General features: G+C 38.1%; 2 protein-coding genes and 1 long non-coding RNA gene across 3 annotated transcripts; 2 read left to right on the forward strand and 1 right to left on the reverse strand.

Annotated features, from left to right (window-relative positions):
• Positions 1-423: 423 nt before the first annotated feature.
• LOC131995336 (uncharacterized) lies at positions 424-1,000 on the forward strand. Its single transcript, XR_009397385.1, has 2 exons — positions 424-543; positions 605-1,000. It is a non-coding gene; the product is annotated as an uncharacterized LOC131995336 (long non-coding RNA).
• Positions 1,001-2,905: 1,905 nt separating this feature from the next.
• LOC106080644 (uncharacterized) lies at positions 2,906-7,428 on the forward strand. Its single transcript, XM_059363381.1, has 6 exons — positions 2,906-2,960; positions 3,032-3,137; positions 3,218-3,391; positions 3,464-3,661; positions 6,932-7,108; positions 7,171-7,428. The coding sequence occupies exons 2-6, from the start codon at positions 3,033-3,035 to the stop codon at positions 7,381-7,383; spliced, it is 867 nt and encodes a 288-aa protein (XP_059219364.1). The 5' UTR covers positions 2,906-2,960; position 3,032; the 3' UTR covers positions 7,384-7,428.
• On the reverse strand, positions 7,378-17,458 carry LOC106080643 (head-specific guanylate cyclase). The gene is made up of 8 exons (XM_013242080.2): positions 17,307-17,458; positions 16,301-16,576; positions 16,155-16,228; positions 12,493-12,733; positions 12,058-12,430; positions 11,802-11,986; positions 7,888-8,672; positions 7,378-7,821 (listed from the first exon to the last, which is right to left on the reverse strand). The coding sequence occupies exons 2-8, from the start codon at positions 16,460-16,462 to the stop codon at positions 7,617-7,619; spliced, it is 2,025 nt and encodes a 674-aa protein (XP_013097534.1). The 5' UTR covers positions 16,463-16,576; positions 17,307-17,458; the 3' UTR covers positions 7,378-7,616.
• Between the last annotated feature and the right edge of the window lie 2,479 nt (positions 17,459-19,937).

Below are 19,937 nucleotides of genomic sequence, written 5' to 3' on the forward strand. Positions count from 1 at the left end.
AGTATTGCGAACAAATTTGCTAAGTTATGATACCCGGCGCACAGGAGTAGTGTAGAGGGTATTACCACATTGACCAATAACCACTTGTTCATTCTATAATTAATAAAATTCTACCTGCCGTTTTACATTTTTCACTTTATCAACGAAAACATTCGTTATCTTCACCATTCACTATTTTTATAACAATTACTCTGTGTTTAATTTCATTCCAAACAAAGGCGCTACAACAAAATAAATCGAAGCTTCTGGGATCACTTCAATGCTGGTAACATTGTCATATTGAAGAAGGGAAAGTAGTATACATATGTATGGTTTATGCCACTTGTATTCTCAACGCAGTTTTTGTTTTATAGTAAACAAAGCAAAAGTTGCGCTTATTCAAATATTCAGTAAAATGTTGTCTACATGACAGATAAAGTTTTTTTGAGAAAAAACATTCTGGATATTCCCTTCAAATATTTGTTCTGCAGTTGATAAGGAAAACATAAAACACTGCAACTCTTCCATGAAACTTTGATTGGCCTTATCTTATGATGTTTGCAGGTAATAAAATATTAGAATTTCTTCTAGTTGCTAATTAAGCAAACACTTTTTTGGCTTTTAGATTTATTAATAGCTATGGGTGTAATTGTAGGACTAAGGTTGGGGATTATTTTCTAAGAATTTATTTTTAGACATACCAAAAATGAATACGATAGTATTGGCTGGGAAATCTACTACTCGAAAAATATTTGAACACATATAATGTCATGAAGTCCGTTCATGCTGAAGAAGTCAAAAGTCAAACAAGAAAGACGATTGAAGGGCCAAGTGGAGTATGAACGGAAAAAGTCAAATCCCCTCAGATTTATACCTTATGGAATGCTCATAGGCAAAATTCCATTTGCATCTACGAAAGTTAGTATCTTGGCAAGATAAATTTTGTTTATAACATTTTCGGAGTAAATTTCATCTCTGTATTCAGTTTCTGCGGGTATTTAATCGAATAATAACACAATTATTAGCAGATAATGGTTTTAATTACAACGTAGGGCATTATTTTGATAAGGCTATTGAATCACATTTGGTTTTATTTCTCCACCTATCTGAGGTACTTATATTGAGCGTGTTGTATTATCACCAAATTGCCCAGTATTCTTGGTAAACATTGCTTATCAAAGCCAAAGAGGCGGAAAATGAAAGAAATAAAAACCATTGAGGCACAGTGGGTGAAATTTTCATTTTATACCCACCACCATAGGTATGGGAGGTATAATAACTTCTTCATTCCGTTTATAACTCACAGAAATATTTATCTGTCACTCTTGAAAGAATATACACAGTGGTGGCCACATAAATAGAGACACACGGCCTTATTCACAATACTTAATGTAGATTTGAAATAGGTTTATTCGACATATTTCCATTACACAACTGTCAGTTAAACCTATTTTAAGGCTTTATAAAGTTTTGTAAATAAGCTCGACAGTAAATCTATGAAATTCACCAAATTATGTTGAGATTTTTAGGAGAATCACTAGTGCAAAATTTCGTGAGAATCGGGTTAAAAATGACGATATAATAGCAATTATAGTCCAAAACGGACCAACATATATATGGGAGCTATATCTAAATCTGAACCGATTTTTTCCAAAATATCTAGGCCTTATAGCCGAGTCCGAACGGCGTGTCGGAGTGCGACACCTCTATGGAGAGAAGTTTTACATGGCATAGTACCTGACAAATGTTGCCTGTATTAGGAGGGGAAAACCACCGCTGCTTTACTGTCTTGAACAGAGTTTGATTTGCTGAGTTTGGTCCAAATCGGCCGATATTGCGATATATCTGTTAGGCCTTAATAAATGTTGCATGTTTCACCGGATTTTGACAAAAGGGTTTCAAAAATATGCCTGAGGTAATTTTGTTGCTTCTGGATGTCTCAAACAAATGCACTTAGTAAGAAAACTCATACCACAGTACGAGGGCTGCTATAAAAGTTTCTGGCTTATCCAATATTAAGAAAGCAAGGTTCAATCTGACATTTCCATTGGAAAATTTAACAATTTCTAGCATAATCGCACTCAGAATGTTTTGAGGTACGGCCATTATTTAAGTTGTTAACAGTGACTTGAAAAAATACGATAGTGGCGCATTAAAATACTTTTATTAGATCGTCACAGGTGGTGAATCATGGATCTATTCGTATAAGCCCGAAACAAAACAGCAATCGACCGTGTGGGTCTTCGAAGTCGAGCAAATCCTACGAAAGTTTTTTGTGTAGAAAGCGCTTCGAAGCAAATGGTTGCCTGTTTCTTCACCATAACTGTTCATGTGGCGACAATCCCCGTTCTTGAGCAACGTAGGACATTATAATTTGATTGCCTTAAGTCTTTGGAGAAATTCGAAAAACGAACATGAGAAGACGAATCATTGTTTACCATGATAATACCAGCTCTCACACATCGGCTCAAACCAGCACCTCTTTAACCAACCAAAACGTCGAATTGATGGGTCATCCGCCGTACAGCACCGCCCTGATACCCAATGACTTATTTTTATTCTCGCATATTAAGATAAAAGTGCGTGGTCAATGATTTCCTCCGCCAGAAAATACTCTTGAAGCTTTCAAAAATCATGTTTTAGAGGTGTCGCAATCGGAGTGGAGAAAGTGCTTCGACAATTGGTTTGATCGCATGCTTGAGTGTATAAATAATTTAAAACAACAATAAAACCGTTTTTGGTGATAAAAAATTGCATTTTCATGATTAGGACAAACATTTATATAGCTGCCCTCGTAAGATATACAAACATAAAAGAAATATAAAAAAAAAATACTTATTTTTATCTTTCATTTTTTAGCATTTCTACCAATGTGCGGTGAACCGCTAACATACAGTTGAAAATAATGGTAGCGGTAGTAGTTTGTTAAAACTCATCAACAGTAGAAGAGTTGTCGTCGGAGTTGTTGAATGCGTATACAAGTATTTTGACAAATTTCTGTTAAGAACTCCCTAAGAAAATTATTTTATTTGGTAAACACAAATGTTTTCAGCATGGGGGTTAGTGAAGGCTTCAATTGCAGAGTGCTTTTGAGTTTAATGTCAATATTGGTTTGTTTCTACGCAGTGAAGGGGGGAGTTGGCATCCAAAATGGATTGGTAAGAAGCATTTACCAAATTTGTCTTATCTAACGAAATTTGAGATATTCCAATCTGTTTCCCCATATTTATCTAATCAGAATCAGGAGATAATTTTGCCAGAATCTCTTATACGATTTGCTAGTCAACGTTGTATGGAACAATATCCTCAAGCGGATGCATTCAATTGGACTGATACTGCTGATACTCATTGCTATTCACAATGCCTTCTCCACAAAATGGGTCTAATGAACCTTAGGACCCGTGGTCTAGATGTAGGCATGTTTAATGGTATATAATATGTAGAATTTGATTTAATGTTATTTTTTCCAATTTGTTGGTTTCAGAATATAAAACTTATGGATATTTGGGATGACATCGAAGAGGCCTTTGATGAGGAAAGATGTGTGGATAATATTAATATTGGCCAGCCTTTGAGCGGAAAATGTGTGGATTCCTATAGCAAATTAATGGAGTTACGTACACATTGCCTGGAATTGTTTGAATACACTTTTATGGGAAATTCCTCATGGAAGTCGAAAGATGTAAGTTTTAAAATATTAAATTAGAAAATATTGTTTTTTAGTATTTTTATAGGAAATTGATCAAAGACCGCAAAGTAAGTTACCTTTGGACCACTAAAATTATTATTCAAAAAGCTCATTTGTGGTCCGTATTTGGAAAATCATATGAATCGCAAAGACTATTCTATTGTACAAAATGTAAAACTTTGCAAAAAGTCAAATCGGGAATTGTGAACTGTTATTGCCCATTTTAAATGGAAATCTTTATTCCTATAACCGCTATCTTGATTTTCAAAGACGGACGCAAGCAAAAAAAATAATTCGTTTCACGTTACGGAAATTTTTGCCAAGTAAACTTCTTTTCAGAAAAACGTTGGACTTTGTTTTCGATAAAAGTACATATTCTTTTGCAATGACTTCTTGCAAGAATTTGTGAAAAATACTCGTACATATTTTTTTTAATTTTTAAAAAGACTGTGCATATTGAAAATTATGCCGAGATCAATTTAATGTTGTAACATAATACAAACTCAAAATTTTTCCAATTAAATGCAGATCTCAATCGGTAATTCAAACTCTTTTTGAGTTTTTTTTTGGATTTGTTTCGAGGTTATCATAGACAATTATATTAAAAGCATTGCATTTTCGCACAACTCTATTATGGTTTTGTGTTATGATCTGCTTTCTGTGTATACCTATACCTATGGCAGTGGTTGTTTTCGTTTAAATACCTACATTGGGATGGATATTTCTCTGTCGTGTTAATATTTAGACATTTTTGTTGTGTTGCATTGTACCTGGCAGCCGTTTGGATGTTGCTCTAAATATTTTTGTCATTGGAAATACCATCATTTAATAGAGGGTATATTCATTTAGTCATCCAGTTTACAACGCATCGAAATATCCATTTCCGACCTTACAAAGTATATATATTTCTGATCGTCATAAAATTCTAAGACCATTTAACGATGGCCTTGCGTCTGTCCGTCAGTTGTAATCACTCTACTGACTTCAAAAATTGAGATATTGAGTTGAAATTATGCGTATTTTTCCCATACGCAGGTTATGTTCTAAAATGGGTCAAAGCGGATTTTATGTAAATATTTATACGGCTTAACGATATTTACGGGCTTAAGACCCAAAATCTCCAGATTGGTCTATAAGGCAGTTATAGACCAATCTGGAGATTTTGGGTCTTAAGCCCGTAAAAGCAGCACTTTTTGTCCGATTTCGACGAAACTTGAAACATAAAGTTGTACAAGGGGCCCCGATATTCAAGTTGAATATGGCCCTTATCGGACCATATTTACATGTTGCTTCCATATAGGCCGACAAAGAACATCAGACAAAATTTAAAGTGGTGGTTATCCCTCTTTATGCTGGCGACACTTGCAAGGTACCATGCCATGCGTGGTCATGTAACAAATTCTACCCAAAAAGATGTCGCACTGCTGCACGCCTATCGGACTCGCCTATAAAAAAGGTCCCTTTTCGTTGATAAACTCAACTTGAATCGGAAAGCAGTCAATGATTTGAGTTCCATATTACTGTATTTTCTTTCTTTTGAGTTCCATATTACTGTATCGGTAAATGTTTCAGGTTTAGGGGGTATTTCGGGGGTGGTCACTTGGCATCAAAGTAAATATATGATTCGTCCTCTACTTTCAGAAACATTTCGTATGAGTCCCATAACGGCATGATCGGTAAATAAGTTGTGTTTGAAGGTGGGATGGACACCAGGGTCTTTGTCCCGAAAATGAATATAAACTTCCCGAAAACCAACCAATTTCCACCCCAAATACCTTTTATTTGAGTCCCATATTGCCATAATGGGTCAATTAATCTCTTCGTCGTATTTTTAGGAGGAAAAGAACCACCTTGACTTGAACGGAAATGTTAATGTCATATTTTGAATCTACTCCCAAATATCTTTCATTTGAATCCTATATTACCATGGTCGGCTGATTTGCCAATTTGGGGGTATTTCGGGGTGAGGCGACCTCCCATTACTTGGACCTAATTTTGTATGCCATATTTGTAATCTACTAACGGATACTTTTCATTTGAGTCCCATATTGATCGGAACGTCGAATAATTCTGTTTGCGGTCGAATAATTCTGCGGTGTTTTTGGGTTGGGGCGTCCCGCTGGGTACTTGGACCCAAAATTTAATATAATATTATATTTCTAGTCTCCAATACCTTTCATTTGACACCCATATTGTGCCCATCAGTCCTCTTTTGGTTTTGGGTGGCGTTTTTGGTGTAAGGGTGAGTGTCATCCGATATCTAAAAATTATATATCCTATGTTTCTTTTTTTGATTCTACGGAACAAACAAACAAACCGAGTCTCATATAGTCATGGGGTGGGGTGACCCCCTACACTTCGATCTGGTTTTGTATGCCAGTCTCGTAATGTACTCCCGAATACCTTTCATTTAATCCCCCTATTAAAATGGACGACCAATTTGTCTGTTTTTAGACATTTTGGGGTTGGGGCGTCTTCCTGGGTACTTGGACACAATTTTCAATACCATATTCGTATTCTACTCTTCAATACCTTTCATTTGATATCCATATTGTCTTTATCGGTAGACTTGTGATTTTGGGTGGTATTTTTGGGGTAACGGGGAGGGTCCACCCCCTTCCAATATCAACAAATTATAAAGCATATTTCTTCTTCCTGACCATATTCGTAGCCTACTCCCGAATACCTCTCCTTTGAGTCCCATATTGTCATGATCGTCAAATAAACCAATTTTAAGGGGTTTTGAGGCTGGGGCGACCCCCAAGATACTTGGACCCAACTTTTATTATGAAATTCGTACTCTACTTTTGAATATATTTGATTTGAATCCCATATTGTCCTGATCAATCGGTTCAGCCGTTTTTGAGTCTATACGGAACAAACAAACAAGCCGACAAACAAACAAACAAAAATTGAATTTTATATATAAGACTAGCTGAGCCCGGCCCGCTCTGCTGCGCCCGATTATGCTATGTTGGAGAGAAGTACTCTAAATTTGAACATTTCTGCCTAATTGTAGTTGAAAATGTATTTCAATTTTCCTATGGATTTTCTACACTCAAGTACCTCTTATTTAAAACCCACATTGCAATGGCCAGTAAAAATCCTTCTTAGGGTGTGGTGGACCTCCAGACACTTGGTCCCAGAAGTGAAAGTCAATTTCTTGCTCTATTCTCAAAGATTTTTCATTTAAGATCCATATTGCCATGATCGATATTTGCCTAACTCATTTTTACACCTCTATTGCTACATCTTACACTACAGCCTTCCAAATCGATTGGCCAATCAGCTTCCGAGTTTTGTGATTCCTTTGACGAAGATGGCGATGTGGCAACTGAAAGTACGCAATCCTTAGAAATTACCTTTCAATCACTGTATAAAAATAAGTTGGTGTGTCTTTATCAAAACTATCATTTTATAGATGCCTATGGAAGGGTGGATGTAAGTATTCCCAACAAAATCAAACTACAGTCGCTTCCACTTTACTCTGAGTGTCATTGCAGGATATTGAACTATTGCGTAGTTATGAAGAAGCCCAAATGGATGTTTCTGAAGCCAAGGAATTCGTTAAATACTGTTCCCATAAGGCCAATAGCAAATTCAAAAAGGACAACCTAAGTGATGCAGTGTTCGAGTTGCAGTATTGCTTAAAGCAAAAAAGTCCCGAGTTTGAAATGATTAGCCAATTGAGAAATGAACGCAGCAGAAGCTATTGAATGAAAGTTGAGTTTATTGAATAAATTCTAGTTATGTTATATGTACCACGGTTTTTTGTTTGTTTAATTAACCAACAGTGCTTTTAGGTTTGTTTCTGATTTCTTTTGAAATGTCTAAGCATTTAAAAATTTCTCAAAGAATGCCAGCTGGCACTCAAAAATGTTTCGAAGCATTTGAGCTTTGGGACAAGCTTTAGATATATCTATCAAAATAAAGAGCTTCGATCATTGACTTAAGATTCGGCCAGTTGAGGTTGTATGGACTTCATGGCTGCAGTAATGTGCTCATCCAAGGGTAAACTTTCATCCATAGAGAAATGGCGATAGTTATCCATAAAGTAGCAGGTGCCATTGTCGGCATTGTGAAATTCCTTAGGCAGCAAAGAAGGATCGCGTGCTTTCAAATCAAACTCATAGCCAGGATGTTTTATAAGCCATCTATAAATTGGAGAAGAAGAAAAACGATAAGAAAATTGTCGCAAGTTTCCTCCAACAAAGACTTACTCCCTTGTGGTGGGGCTAACATTAATACGGCATGCCTCACTGCTGGACTCAAATTTATTGGCAATGGTCACATTATGCCCAAACAGGCAATAACGTGGCATTTTACGGCCTACCACTCCGGCCAGTACAGTTCCTGTATGTAGACCTATACGCATTTTAATCTGCTCTCCATCATGGGTTATGTGCTTCGAACATGCATCAATCATCTTCAAAGCCATCCATGCCACTTTATGGGCATCATAAATCGAAGCTCGATGTAAACCGCTGGCCACACAATAGGCATCTCCAATTGTCTCCACCTTGTAAACATCAAACATATCGCAAAACTCATCGAAATCCTTGTACAAACTCTCCAACATGCTGATGACCATGAAAGGAGTTGCCCTTGAGCAGATGCTGGTGAAACCCACAATGTCACTAAACAGTATGGTCACATCTGGATAGGTTTTTGCATCAATGCTGGCGCCCAACCAGAGGCGTTCGGCAATTTCCGCTGGGAAAATCAAATGCAAAAGACTGACATTCTTTTTACGTTCCTTGGTAACGGCAGCATTGGCCTCTTCAATGGAACTCTTGAGTTTGTCCATGCGTCGCCTGAGACCATCTTGGGCACGAGCCTGTTCTCCCACCAATATCACCTCACGGGTGGCATCATGCAATGGTATGTCGGAGATGAAAAGTCCATTGCAAGTTAGGCCATCCAAACCATCGAGGAAGGGAGAACCCATGAAAAGCAACGAATTCGATTCGGGGCAGTGCACCATTTGACCTTTGATCTCGAGACCCTGAAAATAGAAGAAAAAACACTTTGAGCATTTAAAAGATTCAAACAGAACTAAAAACGTGGGCAAAGTGGATGTAATGACATTAAATCTGAAAATTGCTTTATTGAATTGGATAGAATTCTGTAGGGAGCTAAAAGTCACATCGGGTGTCTTGATGTTATATCTTAATATATGGGGAAGCAGCAAACATGATTGAGTGGCTACATTGAAGAAATCGAGTACTGTAACCTACTGCGTGATCATTACACGAAGCTACATGCGGAAATTCAGAGCTATATTACTAACGCTCCAGGAGTTATGACTAGTTTAAGAGGCCAGTCTTGGATGGAGTGAAGCTGCCTCTCTCTCAGGAGGCTAAACGCAAATGCAAATTGACCCATGAACGTTCCATTAAGGAACAGGGGCAAACATCTCATATATCAATAATGAGTGCTGTCCGATTTAAATTTAATCATAAGAGGCCTTCTTTTTATAGCCGAGTCCGAGCAGCGTGCCGCAGTGCCTTTTTGGGCAGAAGTTTTTACATGGTATAGTACCTCACAAATATCGCCAGCATTAGGAGGGGATAACCACCGCTTTTTTTCTGATGTCCTCCCCAGGATTCGAACCCAGGCGTTCAGCATCATAGGCGAACATGCAAACATCTGCGCTACGGCACCTCCTCGGGAGGCTAAATACCTTGCCATAATTCTTGACCAGAAGTTGAACTGAAGAAGGAACGCTGAGGGCGGAGTCAAACGGGGGCTGAATACGCTCTACTTTTCGCAACTCGATAGGAAGGAGTTGGGAACTTAAACCACTGCTGTGGTAAAATCGATTCTGACCAATGGATGCCTGGTTTGGCAGCGATCCCAGGAGAAGGTGAGTCTTTGCTGGTTGATGAAGAAGGTACAGGGTATCGCGACGATGCTGATATCGGGGACGAGGAGAAGTTCTCCCAGGAAGGAGCAAGGGGGATTGTCCTTAGACCGAGGTCCATATTGTATGATGGCACCGGCACCGGGGCAGAGGTGTTTGTTGAGTTCTTTGGAGTTAGGGAGATACATAGATTTCTGGAAGGGTGCAGTGTCTTGCCAGCTTAGGTTTTTGCGATTTCCAGGGCAATGGATGTGATTCTGGGTCAGAAGCTATGACCCTGCCACAATATGTGTGGACAATCAGGCGGCGCTGAAGGAACTGTCTGCGGCTCGTGTGAGGTCGAGTGCTGCAAGGAGCTTGTCGATAGCTGTAAAGGAGCGTCTCGGCGTTTGGGAGCTGATATCAGATTGTGATGGGGTCCTAGCCATCAAGGGGTGGCGGGAAATGAGGTGGTTGACGAACTATCCACGTTTTGTTCTGCGGCGAAAGTGAAGTTCTTGTGCTGGCTGTTTGGTATGGTGGATGCCTATTACGGCGAAAGCGCGAACCTGGCATTCAATGTCGCTGAGGGTTGCAGCGTGACGAGGGTCCTGTGACCGAGGTTCTTTAGGACAATTCAGTCGATTATCCTGGGGCTGAAGAAAGGCGACTGCAATCTGTTGGTGGGACTCCTGAAGGGCCACTGCGATGTCAGGTCGCTGACATAGCGATATGTTGGGAAAGAGGTTGAATTCTGTGGGTCTGTGGATATGTTGAAAACGGTTGAGCGTCTGCTGCGCCAAGCCCCGCGTTGGTGAGGAAACGCCTTGATGGGTGAACAGCTCTTTTCTTTTCTAAGCTTTCCACAGACATTCGACTTTAATATCATTTTAGTGTTCTGTAAGCGCCTGGGGAGGCTGAAGAGGTGGAACCACAGTTAATGCCCCGGTTTTTGTTTCTGTCTCTCTCACTCTTATCTCCTTGCGCATGTGTCAATGGATGTTATCTCTACGCTCGTTTCACTTTCTCTAAATCAACGAACACAATGGACCAAGTGTTTCAAACTGAAGCGGATTCCGAATCTGAATATTTTATGGTGATTTCGACATGTCGCACTGAAATCGAAATTTAGTGTTCATTTGACAAAAAAAAAAAAAAAAAATAATAATAATAAAACCCCACCGCTTGTAATGGTGTTGCCTATTGATTGAAAAAATGTCGATTTCTTGCACCGTACCAAGTCCACGGTGGAGAATGCAGCCTTTAAAACAACTGACGTCATTTCATAGGCACCTACACCTAAATAGTGGCGTACACTGAATATCATATATGTTCGTGAACGCCTAAATTTAGATCAACTTCACGCGTAAAACAGCTGATTGCAATCATTAAAGCAAATTTTGTTTGAATTTTTGGAAATTTTTGTTTTGTCGGTATTATATCTAAAAAAATAAGCCTGGTATTCACAAGACTAAATTCAGCTTTAAAACAGGTTTATTTTGCAGTTCTATGAAGGAATTAAATAGTTAATTGGAATTTGAAATATATTCAATTATTTTTTTTTTTTACTTTCTAGTACCACAAATGAAAAAGTTCGACTGAAAATTTTAAAAGTGCAACACTTTTAGAGGATTAGGTTGCCATTTGCAGCGTTCTGTACCGTAAAAGTGTACCTTTAGTTGAACACTTTTTTCTAGAATCCAAATCACCATTAGACAAGCTCGGATCATCCAAAACTTCCTATAAACAAAGAAATGTCTCATGGAGAATAACTTTGACCGTCCCGGGATTTATCCTTAGAGCGCTGAACACTAACGGTGTGAATGGTTACTGATTATACACTTCCCAAACCCCTGATCCTGTCTGCTACGATAGATTTCTCATTTACCACAATCAAACTCGTGGATCTAAATCCATTCGATTGACTTAATCTCTAAGGTGCTGTCTGGTCCGAAATTTTTACGTTATCGCTAAATTAAATTAGAGCTAGACAACAATCAATCAGACTTTGGTGATATTTGTGATAATTCAGACAAGTTTTCAGCGAAAGCTGTTAAGCCGTCATCTGAAATTTCCCACCTATCACCCCCATATTCCACCAGCTTTAGCTTGTTGTAAACGTAAGTAGAAATCCTTTTAGCATTTTAAGATAACAAGGGCAGGTTTCTGCGGTTACCCCATCCATTTTCATCCAATTTACCCATATAATAAATAAACGTTTTGCAGTAGCCACCTTAGTAAGCCATGAAAAATGTCTTTCCTTTATAATTTTTTTCTCGAACAGTTTCTTACCTTTGCTGTAAATTCTGCTGCATCCGGTGGGCTCTTCAAAGCGATCAAAAATGGTGTACAAGTGCGTCGAACAATGTCCCGGAATTTTAAAGTCAAACCTTTGGGTCGTTTAAAATCGAAATATGTGGTAGCATGACAACCAGCCTCAGCCATATAGGGTTTATACAATTTACTGAAACCGCGTCCTATAAATTTTAGTAAGAAAACATACATTTAAAAAAATAAAATACTCCAAAGCCATTGACTTCCCACTTACCCAACTGCACCAATTCCAAATCCTCATTCATTATAAAATGCCAAGGAAATGCCTTGCAAAAGGTACTTGAGTTCATTGCTAAATCAGCAGCGTTTGTAGAATTGCTGCGTTGCGTAGGAGCAACTTCATCCGCCTTGGCAACAACACTAGTCTCACGAGCATGACCATCTTTGGCCAAGGAGAAAAGGTAACGATAGCGCCGACTATCACCCTCTACGGGCTCAATTTTAATGTTCACCTGAACTTTGAATAAAATTCTTGTCAAAGCTTTAAGAGAGCCCAATAAAAGCCAGGCTATAACTGGACGTTCAGAAGTGAAAATTAATTCACCATCACCGGCACACACAAACCCGGTGTCACTGGAATCCTCTTCCTGTTATGTAGAGAGAACCTCAGATATCTTAGAATGTTTTTATGTTTTATAGACATGCTTACCTCTTGGAATTTCAATACATCGTATACGCCATCCAAGGAGCCCAAGAATTCTTGTAACTCGGTACCCAAGCAACGGAATGCTCTTTCTATGATGCCAGTGCAGCATGAAGTTATGAGTTCTTCGCCCAGCAATACCAATATTTCACTGGCACTGGACTCATCCATTTCCAAGAGGATTTCCTGAATGTCAGCCAAGTAATCATAGTTGGGATAGGTCTTCAAAGTTCCCAAATCGATGCGTCTATCAAATCGAAGATACAAATATAAAGATTATTTTATACACTCTCTTATACACTGGCGAAATGTTTTGGAAACAATTTTGCTTTTTTGTTATCGTGACGCAATTGGTAGTACACCGCGCAAAAATTGTGATGGTCCCAAAAACTCATCTTACGTGTTTATATACTGAATGAAAAAACTTTTCACTAAAATAGGTTTCGCTAAAATAGGTTTTTTTTTCATTAATAGTTCTAAGAGCACCGTGGAGCAGAGGTTGCTAATTGTTTGCATTTGGAGAAGTGGTCTCGGAGTTAGCAGGTGCCATATTCGGCCATTTCGCGAATGACAATGGCCGCACAATGGCTTTCTTCAGCGCATTAAAGCTGATATATTTTTATGCACACCATCATAAGATGGGGCGGGGGGGATATTAATCTAGTCATTCCGTTTATACACACCACCATAAGAGGGAGGGGGGAGATATGAATCAAGTCAATCCATATGTTACATCTCGAAATACTGATCTGCGACACCATAAAAACTACAGTGGTACAGGGTATTATAACTTAGTTTTGTACATTTGTTTGCAACACCCAGAAGGAAGAGAGATAAATACCGATCGACTCAGAATAACTTTCTGATTCGATTAAGCTATGTCCGTCCGTCTGTCTGTCTTTCCATGATAATTTGTGTACAAACTACAGATCGCAATTTTCATCCGATCGTCTTCAAATTTTGCGCAAATATGTTTTTTGGTGTAGAGACGAAGTCTATTGAAAAAATCGGTTTATATCTGTATATAGCTCCCATATATGTGTTCGTCCGATTTGCAGTAATAATGCAATAAAATGATCGTTTGTTTACCGATTCTCTCGAAATTTGGCAGAAGGTATTTTCTCTTGACTCTCGATACGACTATTAAATTTCATGGAAGTCAGTTCTAGAACCACTTTAAGCGCATTTGTTGATCAATCTTGTCAAAATTGTGCACAACGCGTTCCTCGATGTCTACCACAATAACTAAGAAGTTTGGTCAGAATCAGTTCAGAGTTAGATGTAGCGGCACCGCCCGACTTTTGCCTCTCCCTATTGGGTTGTTATTGTTATTTTCAGCAAACTTTTTTCTACAGGGTGGCTGATGAAAGCCGCTACCAAAAAAAAAATGTAATAACTTTTTTTCTATTTAATAATAATAATTTAATAATTAATTTAATTAATTAATTAATTAATTTAATTAATAATAATTTAATAATTAATTTAATAATTTAATTTAACATGAATAAAAGAAAAATGTATTCCATACACCGAAAAAAAAATGTAGCAATATTCATCATTGTAGCAATATTCATCAGCCACCCTGTATAAGTGTAGGCATTAGCAGAGCAATAAAATTGAGGAGAGATTTTTCGCCACCTTCATTCCAAAGGCAGCAGTGCCCATGTGTGGATATGGTGACCATTCCAAAGGCAGCAGTGCCCATGTGTGGATATGGTGACCAGATAATTTCCTTTCAGTAATATTCCACAAATTATGTAATGTAATTATGTATATGTAAACCACTTTTCGTCATAATCCGTTGAAAATGCATTATTTATGCTCCCATATTTCGATGTAGCTACTACATCGAAATATGGTCCGATTTAGACCAAACTCGGCACGGTCATTGAGTGGTTGGTCTAATAAGTAGAAGTCATTGTTCCATTTTGTGGAACAAAATATTGCTCTTTTTGGTAGATGTATCCAAATATAGACCGGTCTGATCTATATACGACACGGATGTCGAAGAGCCTAACATAAGTCACTGCATCAAATAAAAGCGAAATCAGATTTTAAATGAGATCGATCAATATGACAGCTATATCCAAATCTGAACCCATCTGGGCCAAATTGAAGATGGATATCGAAGGGCCTAACAAAACTCACTGTCCCGAATCGCGGTGAAATCGCACAATAAATGCGCCATTTATGGGCCCAAGACCTCAAATCGAGAGATCGGTCTATATGGCAGCTATAACCAAATCTGGTCCTATCAAATTGACGATGGATGTCGAACGGCCTAACACAACTCACTGTCCCAAATTTCTTCGACATCGGACAATAAATGCGCCATTTATGGGCCCAAGACCTTAAATCGAGAGATTTTACCTATCCAGGCCAAATTGCAGCAAGATGTCGAAGAGCCTTACACAACTCACTGTCCCAATTTTTGACAAAATCGGACAATAAATGCGCGTTTTATGGGCCCAAGACCTTAATTCGAGAGATCGGTCTATATGGCAGCTGAAACGATTTGTGCCAAATTGAAGAAGAATGTCGAGTGGCCTAACACAATTTATTGTCCCAAATTTCAGCAAAATCGGATAATAAAAGTGGATTTTATGGGCCTAAGACCCTAAATCGGCGGATCGGTCTATATGGGCCAATATCAAGATATAGTCCGATAAAGCCCATCTTCCAACTTAGCCTGTCTGTGGAAAAAAAGAATCTGTGCAAAGTTTCGGCTCAATATCTCTATTTTGAAACACTGTAGAGTGATTTGAACAGACTGATGGACGGCTGGATCGTCTTATATTTTTACTACGATTAAGAATATGTATGTGTATATGTATGTATGTATATGTATATGTTCAATGATTTGCAAGCGTTGCTCGTTAGTAAGTCTATTCATGATGAAATGTCAAAGCATACTGAGCATCTTTCTCTTTGACACCATGTCTGAAATCCCACGTGATCTGTCAAATACTAATGCATGAAAATCCTAACCTCAAAAAAATCACCCTTTATATTTTACAGGGTCGGAAATGAATATTTCGATGTATTGCAAACGGAATCAGAGAATGAATATACCCCCATCCTTCGGTAGTGGGTATAAAAAGACGTAATTGTTATCGATCGGACTGAAATTTTGCACGTAGTGTTCTGTTACGACTTCCAACACTTGTGCCAAGTATGGGTGAAATCGGGCTATATAGCTGATATATTGCACTCCCGACTTGACGTCTGAGCCCCCGAAGCCGAAGTTTTTATGTAATTTGGCAAAAATTTTGCAAGTTGTGTTCTGTTATGAATTCAATCAACTGTGCCAAATACGGTTCAAATCGGTCTATAACCTGATATGGCTCCCAGATAAATTGATCTCCGCATTTGACTTCGTGGTCTCCTAGAAGCCTGAATTTTTGACCAATTTGTCTGAAAATTGGTAAATTCTACATCCACAGATTCATAAATAGATAAAGGCCCTTAAAACCCAATAACCTGATATGACTTCTTGAGACCATAGAAGCCAGAATCAAAATAATGCAAATACAAACCGAGTTAACTAGGGTACATTTTTATCGGAATCCATGGTAGTGGGTACCTAAGATTCGACCCGGCTGAATTTAGCACAGTTGTGCAAGCGGTTCTACTTTTTTTTGGCATACTTTTTTCATCCCCATACTTACAATTTAGAAATTTTTGGCCAATTTTTGCGGTATTTTAAAATCAGCGCTGTTACAGCAGTATTCAAATCCTCATTCTGAAATTAAAGCAAAAAACAAAAAGCATTTAAACAAAATTTTCCAAATATTCATGTATTTTTGCCATTTACCGAAGGTGCAGTCAACAATTGTATGGCCATTTGTAAGTGAGTCAACGTTAGAGCATCACCCGATGGTTCCTCATCTTCCAAGGTCCAATTGCCCGCAGGCTCCGCAACCACGGAAGGTTGACGTGACAATGAGTCGGCTCGACGAAAGTAAGGACAAGCCATGGCTGCAGTTAGGGGCGCCTTCACTCAATGCAAATACAAAGACAGAGGAAGAAGAGCCCTCAAGAGTCTTCTCAAAAAGGCTGGCAAGCAGACAACCGGCACTGGCAATGGTTGCTTAAGAAACGAAAAACAAAAAAAAAGAAATGAGAAAATAAATCTTAAGAAATACAATTGCCGGGGCGACAAGGAAGGACAACTACTATGATGATGATGATAGGTAGCTGAAGTGTAATAATGGATGTCGCAATTCTGAGTGGGTAAGGGCAGCCAAGATACCCAAAGCTAATAAGCTGTTTGGTGTCTGCCTGTGTGTGCACACATTTTGTATACATGAGCATGTAAATTTGTCTTTGTATGTATTGGTTCTTTGGTTGTATGCACAATTCGTCCTTTCCTAAGGGTCGTTTTTTTTTTTTTTTGAACTGTAGAATAGTTTCCATTTCATTTCCAAGTTCAATGTTCAAGAAATTTGCATAACTGCTTAAGGAAATGTCTTCCACCCTTTTAGGAAACCTCGAGCAGGGTCTGCCTTAATCTTGACAAGACTCCTTGGTAAGAACTATATTTAGATGTACATTTCCCAAGGGCCACAGTCGTTTTAGTTTTCCATTTACACTGTGTGGGATGTCTTAACTTGTTTTCGTTGCAATAGGGTCATGTGTATACTCCACAAAGGAGCAAGAGCAAGCGGAAAATTAAGGATACACACAGAATTATTCTTTTCACTTTAGTATAAAAATGTGGAAAAAGTAGCCTTCAATAATTATAGCAGGAAAAATACACTTTTTCTTATCTATTGTCCCTTCAGTTCTCATAAGTCCTTGAATTAAAATGGTTTAATTACATTTAGCTATAGTTGAGTTAATTTTTTTTTATTTTTCTACTTTTACTTTCACTTTTCCTTTTCTTTTTTCTAGGGACTGTTGAGTTACACTGCGTTTTGAATTTTTGTTCAACTTGTTTGTCGTATAGCTTTAAAGGAACTGCCAAATGACCAAATGTGTCAGTGGGTTTCATTGAAAGAAAGTTCCTTGATGGGGTGTGCTTTCAGGCGCATACTCCAAGTTGTTTGTTTTTTTTTTATAACCAGAGCTTTACACAAACAGCTTTTCTCATTGTAACACACTACATGTAGTTATTTGAAATTTAAATCGGTATATAGGTTTGCATTGGAAATATATATATTATAATAAATTTTAAATTATTCAATTTCAATTAAGAAATTAGAATTTTTATACCCACAACCATAGGATATTCACATAGGTATATTAATTTTGTCATTCCGTTTGCAACACATCAAAATATCCATTTCCGACCCTACAAAATGTATATATATTTGCAGCGTCGTAAAATTCTAAGCCGATTTAACGATGTCCGAGTGTCTGTCCGTCCGTCTATTGTAATCACTCTACATTTTTCAAAAATTGAGATATTGCGCTGAAATTTGGTACAGATACGTCTTTTTGCAACACGTAGGTTAAGTTCTTGAACGGATCAAATCGGTCCAAATTTGGATATAGCTGCCATATAGACCGATCTGCCGATTTAGGGTCTGAAGGCCTTAAAAACTTTAGTTATTACCCGATTTCAAAATTTTAAAGGGTGAGTTGCTTTAACATCTGACCTAAATATGGTTCAGATCGGAGTATATTTAGATATAGATGCCATATAGACCGAATTGCCAATTTAGGGTCTTAAGTCCATAAAAGCCGCAATTATTATCCGATTTTGCAGAAATTTGGGACAGTGGGTTTCGTTAGGCCCCTCGACATATAGCTGCCATATAGACCGACCTCTAAATTTAAGTTTAAGGCCCATAGAAGGCACATTAATTGTCCAATTTCTCTCAAATTTGGGTCGGTGAATTGTGTTAGTCCCACGACAAACTTGGTTTATATGGCCGATCTAGGTGCAGATTTCCATACAGCTGCCATATAGACCGATCTCTCGATTTAAGGTCTAGTGCGCATAAAAGTCGCATTAATTGCCCGATTTCGCTGAAATTTAGTTTAGCGAGTTTTGTAAGGCTCCTCGACATTCTTGTTTAATACAGACCGGATGGGTCTAGATTTGGATATAGCTGCCTTATATACCGATCAGTCGATTTAAGGTATTAGGCCCATAAAAGGTGAATTTTTTAACAGATTTCACTGAAATTAGGCACAATGAGTTGCGTCTATATTTCGATATTGCTGCCATATTGACCGATATCTCAATTTAGGGTTTTGGTCATTAATAATAGTCCGATTTCATTGAAGTTCGATATAGCGAGTTGTGTTAAGTTATGCCCCTAGACATCCCTGTTCAATACAGCACAGATCGGTCCAGATTTGGATATAGCTGATATATATACCAACGGAGCTCAAAATAAATAAAGAAATTTTCACGGCTTGCCAGGATACGTCACTTTGGAGATGCAATGGAAATTTTATAATTTGTTGTTGTCGTAGCCACTTGTTTTTGGATGAGAGTTAGTGTTAAAATACAAAGCATTTAGTGGGAAGAGCGTTTTACCACCAACTGATTGTTTATGATCAGAGCCAGTGTTGCCACTGTAGAAAATTATTTCCTACCAAAATTTAAGAAAAATCATACCTAACTGGCCCATAACCTACCAAATGTTCAACAAGCCAAAAAAGAGGTATATGTTTTTATACCCAATACCGATGGCTAGGCCATTTTGCCATTCTATTTTGAACACAACAAATTATACATTTTCAACGCTACAAACGATCATGTACCGTAAAAGATCTAGCCATGTCCGTCCGGCTGTTTGTTTAAAATCACTCTATAGCCCTATGTCCAATCTTAACTTATCTTGATATAGCACCCTTTTTACCGTATGTTTGCCCCGAAAAACCACGCCGAGTTTGGATAGCTATCGCTTGGATGGCTATCTCCTGACTGCATTTGAAATTGCTGAAGATTGGAACATTAATACCCTGGGTTGTGGAGTCGACCCAGATTCGAGACTTTGAAGCCACTGTTAGAGAATTTATGGTCGAGCTGTAGCTGTCATATAAACTGCGTGCGGTTTCTATGAAATTGAAAACATCAAGTTATTCAAATAAGTGACTTTTAAGAGCTATAGGAAAGTTTTTCAAAAATATAAAAAACAAAACACATAAAATTCAGAAAAATTCATGAAATCTTTATTTGAATCCATAGTATGGTCCATATAAATTTATGATTGAAGTTTATTTCATGCAAATGTTGACCGTGACTGCGCCTCAAATCGTCTATCTGCTTAGTCTAATTTTGGTAAACTCTTTCCAACATTTCGGCCGGAATCTCACGAATGCTTCAATGTTGTCTTCCAATGCGTCAATTGAAGTGGACTTGTTTGTATAGACATGAGCTCTCACATAGTCCCACAAAAAATAGTCTAAAGGCGTTAAATCGCGCGATCTAGGCGGCCAATTGGCCGGTGCCGAACGTGAAATAAAATGTTCACCGAACTCGCCACTCCATAAGT

This window comes from Stomoxys calcitrans, chromosome 2 (genome assembly GCF_963082655.1).
Source record: "Stomoxys calcitrans chromosome 2, idStoCalc2.1, whole genome shotgun sequence".
NCBI lineage: Eukaryota > Metazoa > Arthropoda > Insecta > Diptera > Muscidae > Stomoxys > Stomoxys calcitrans.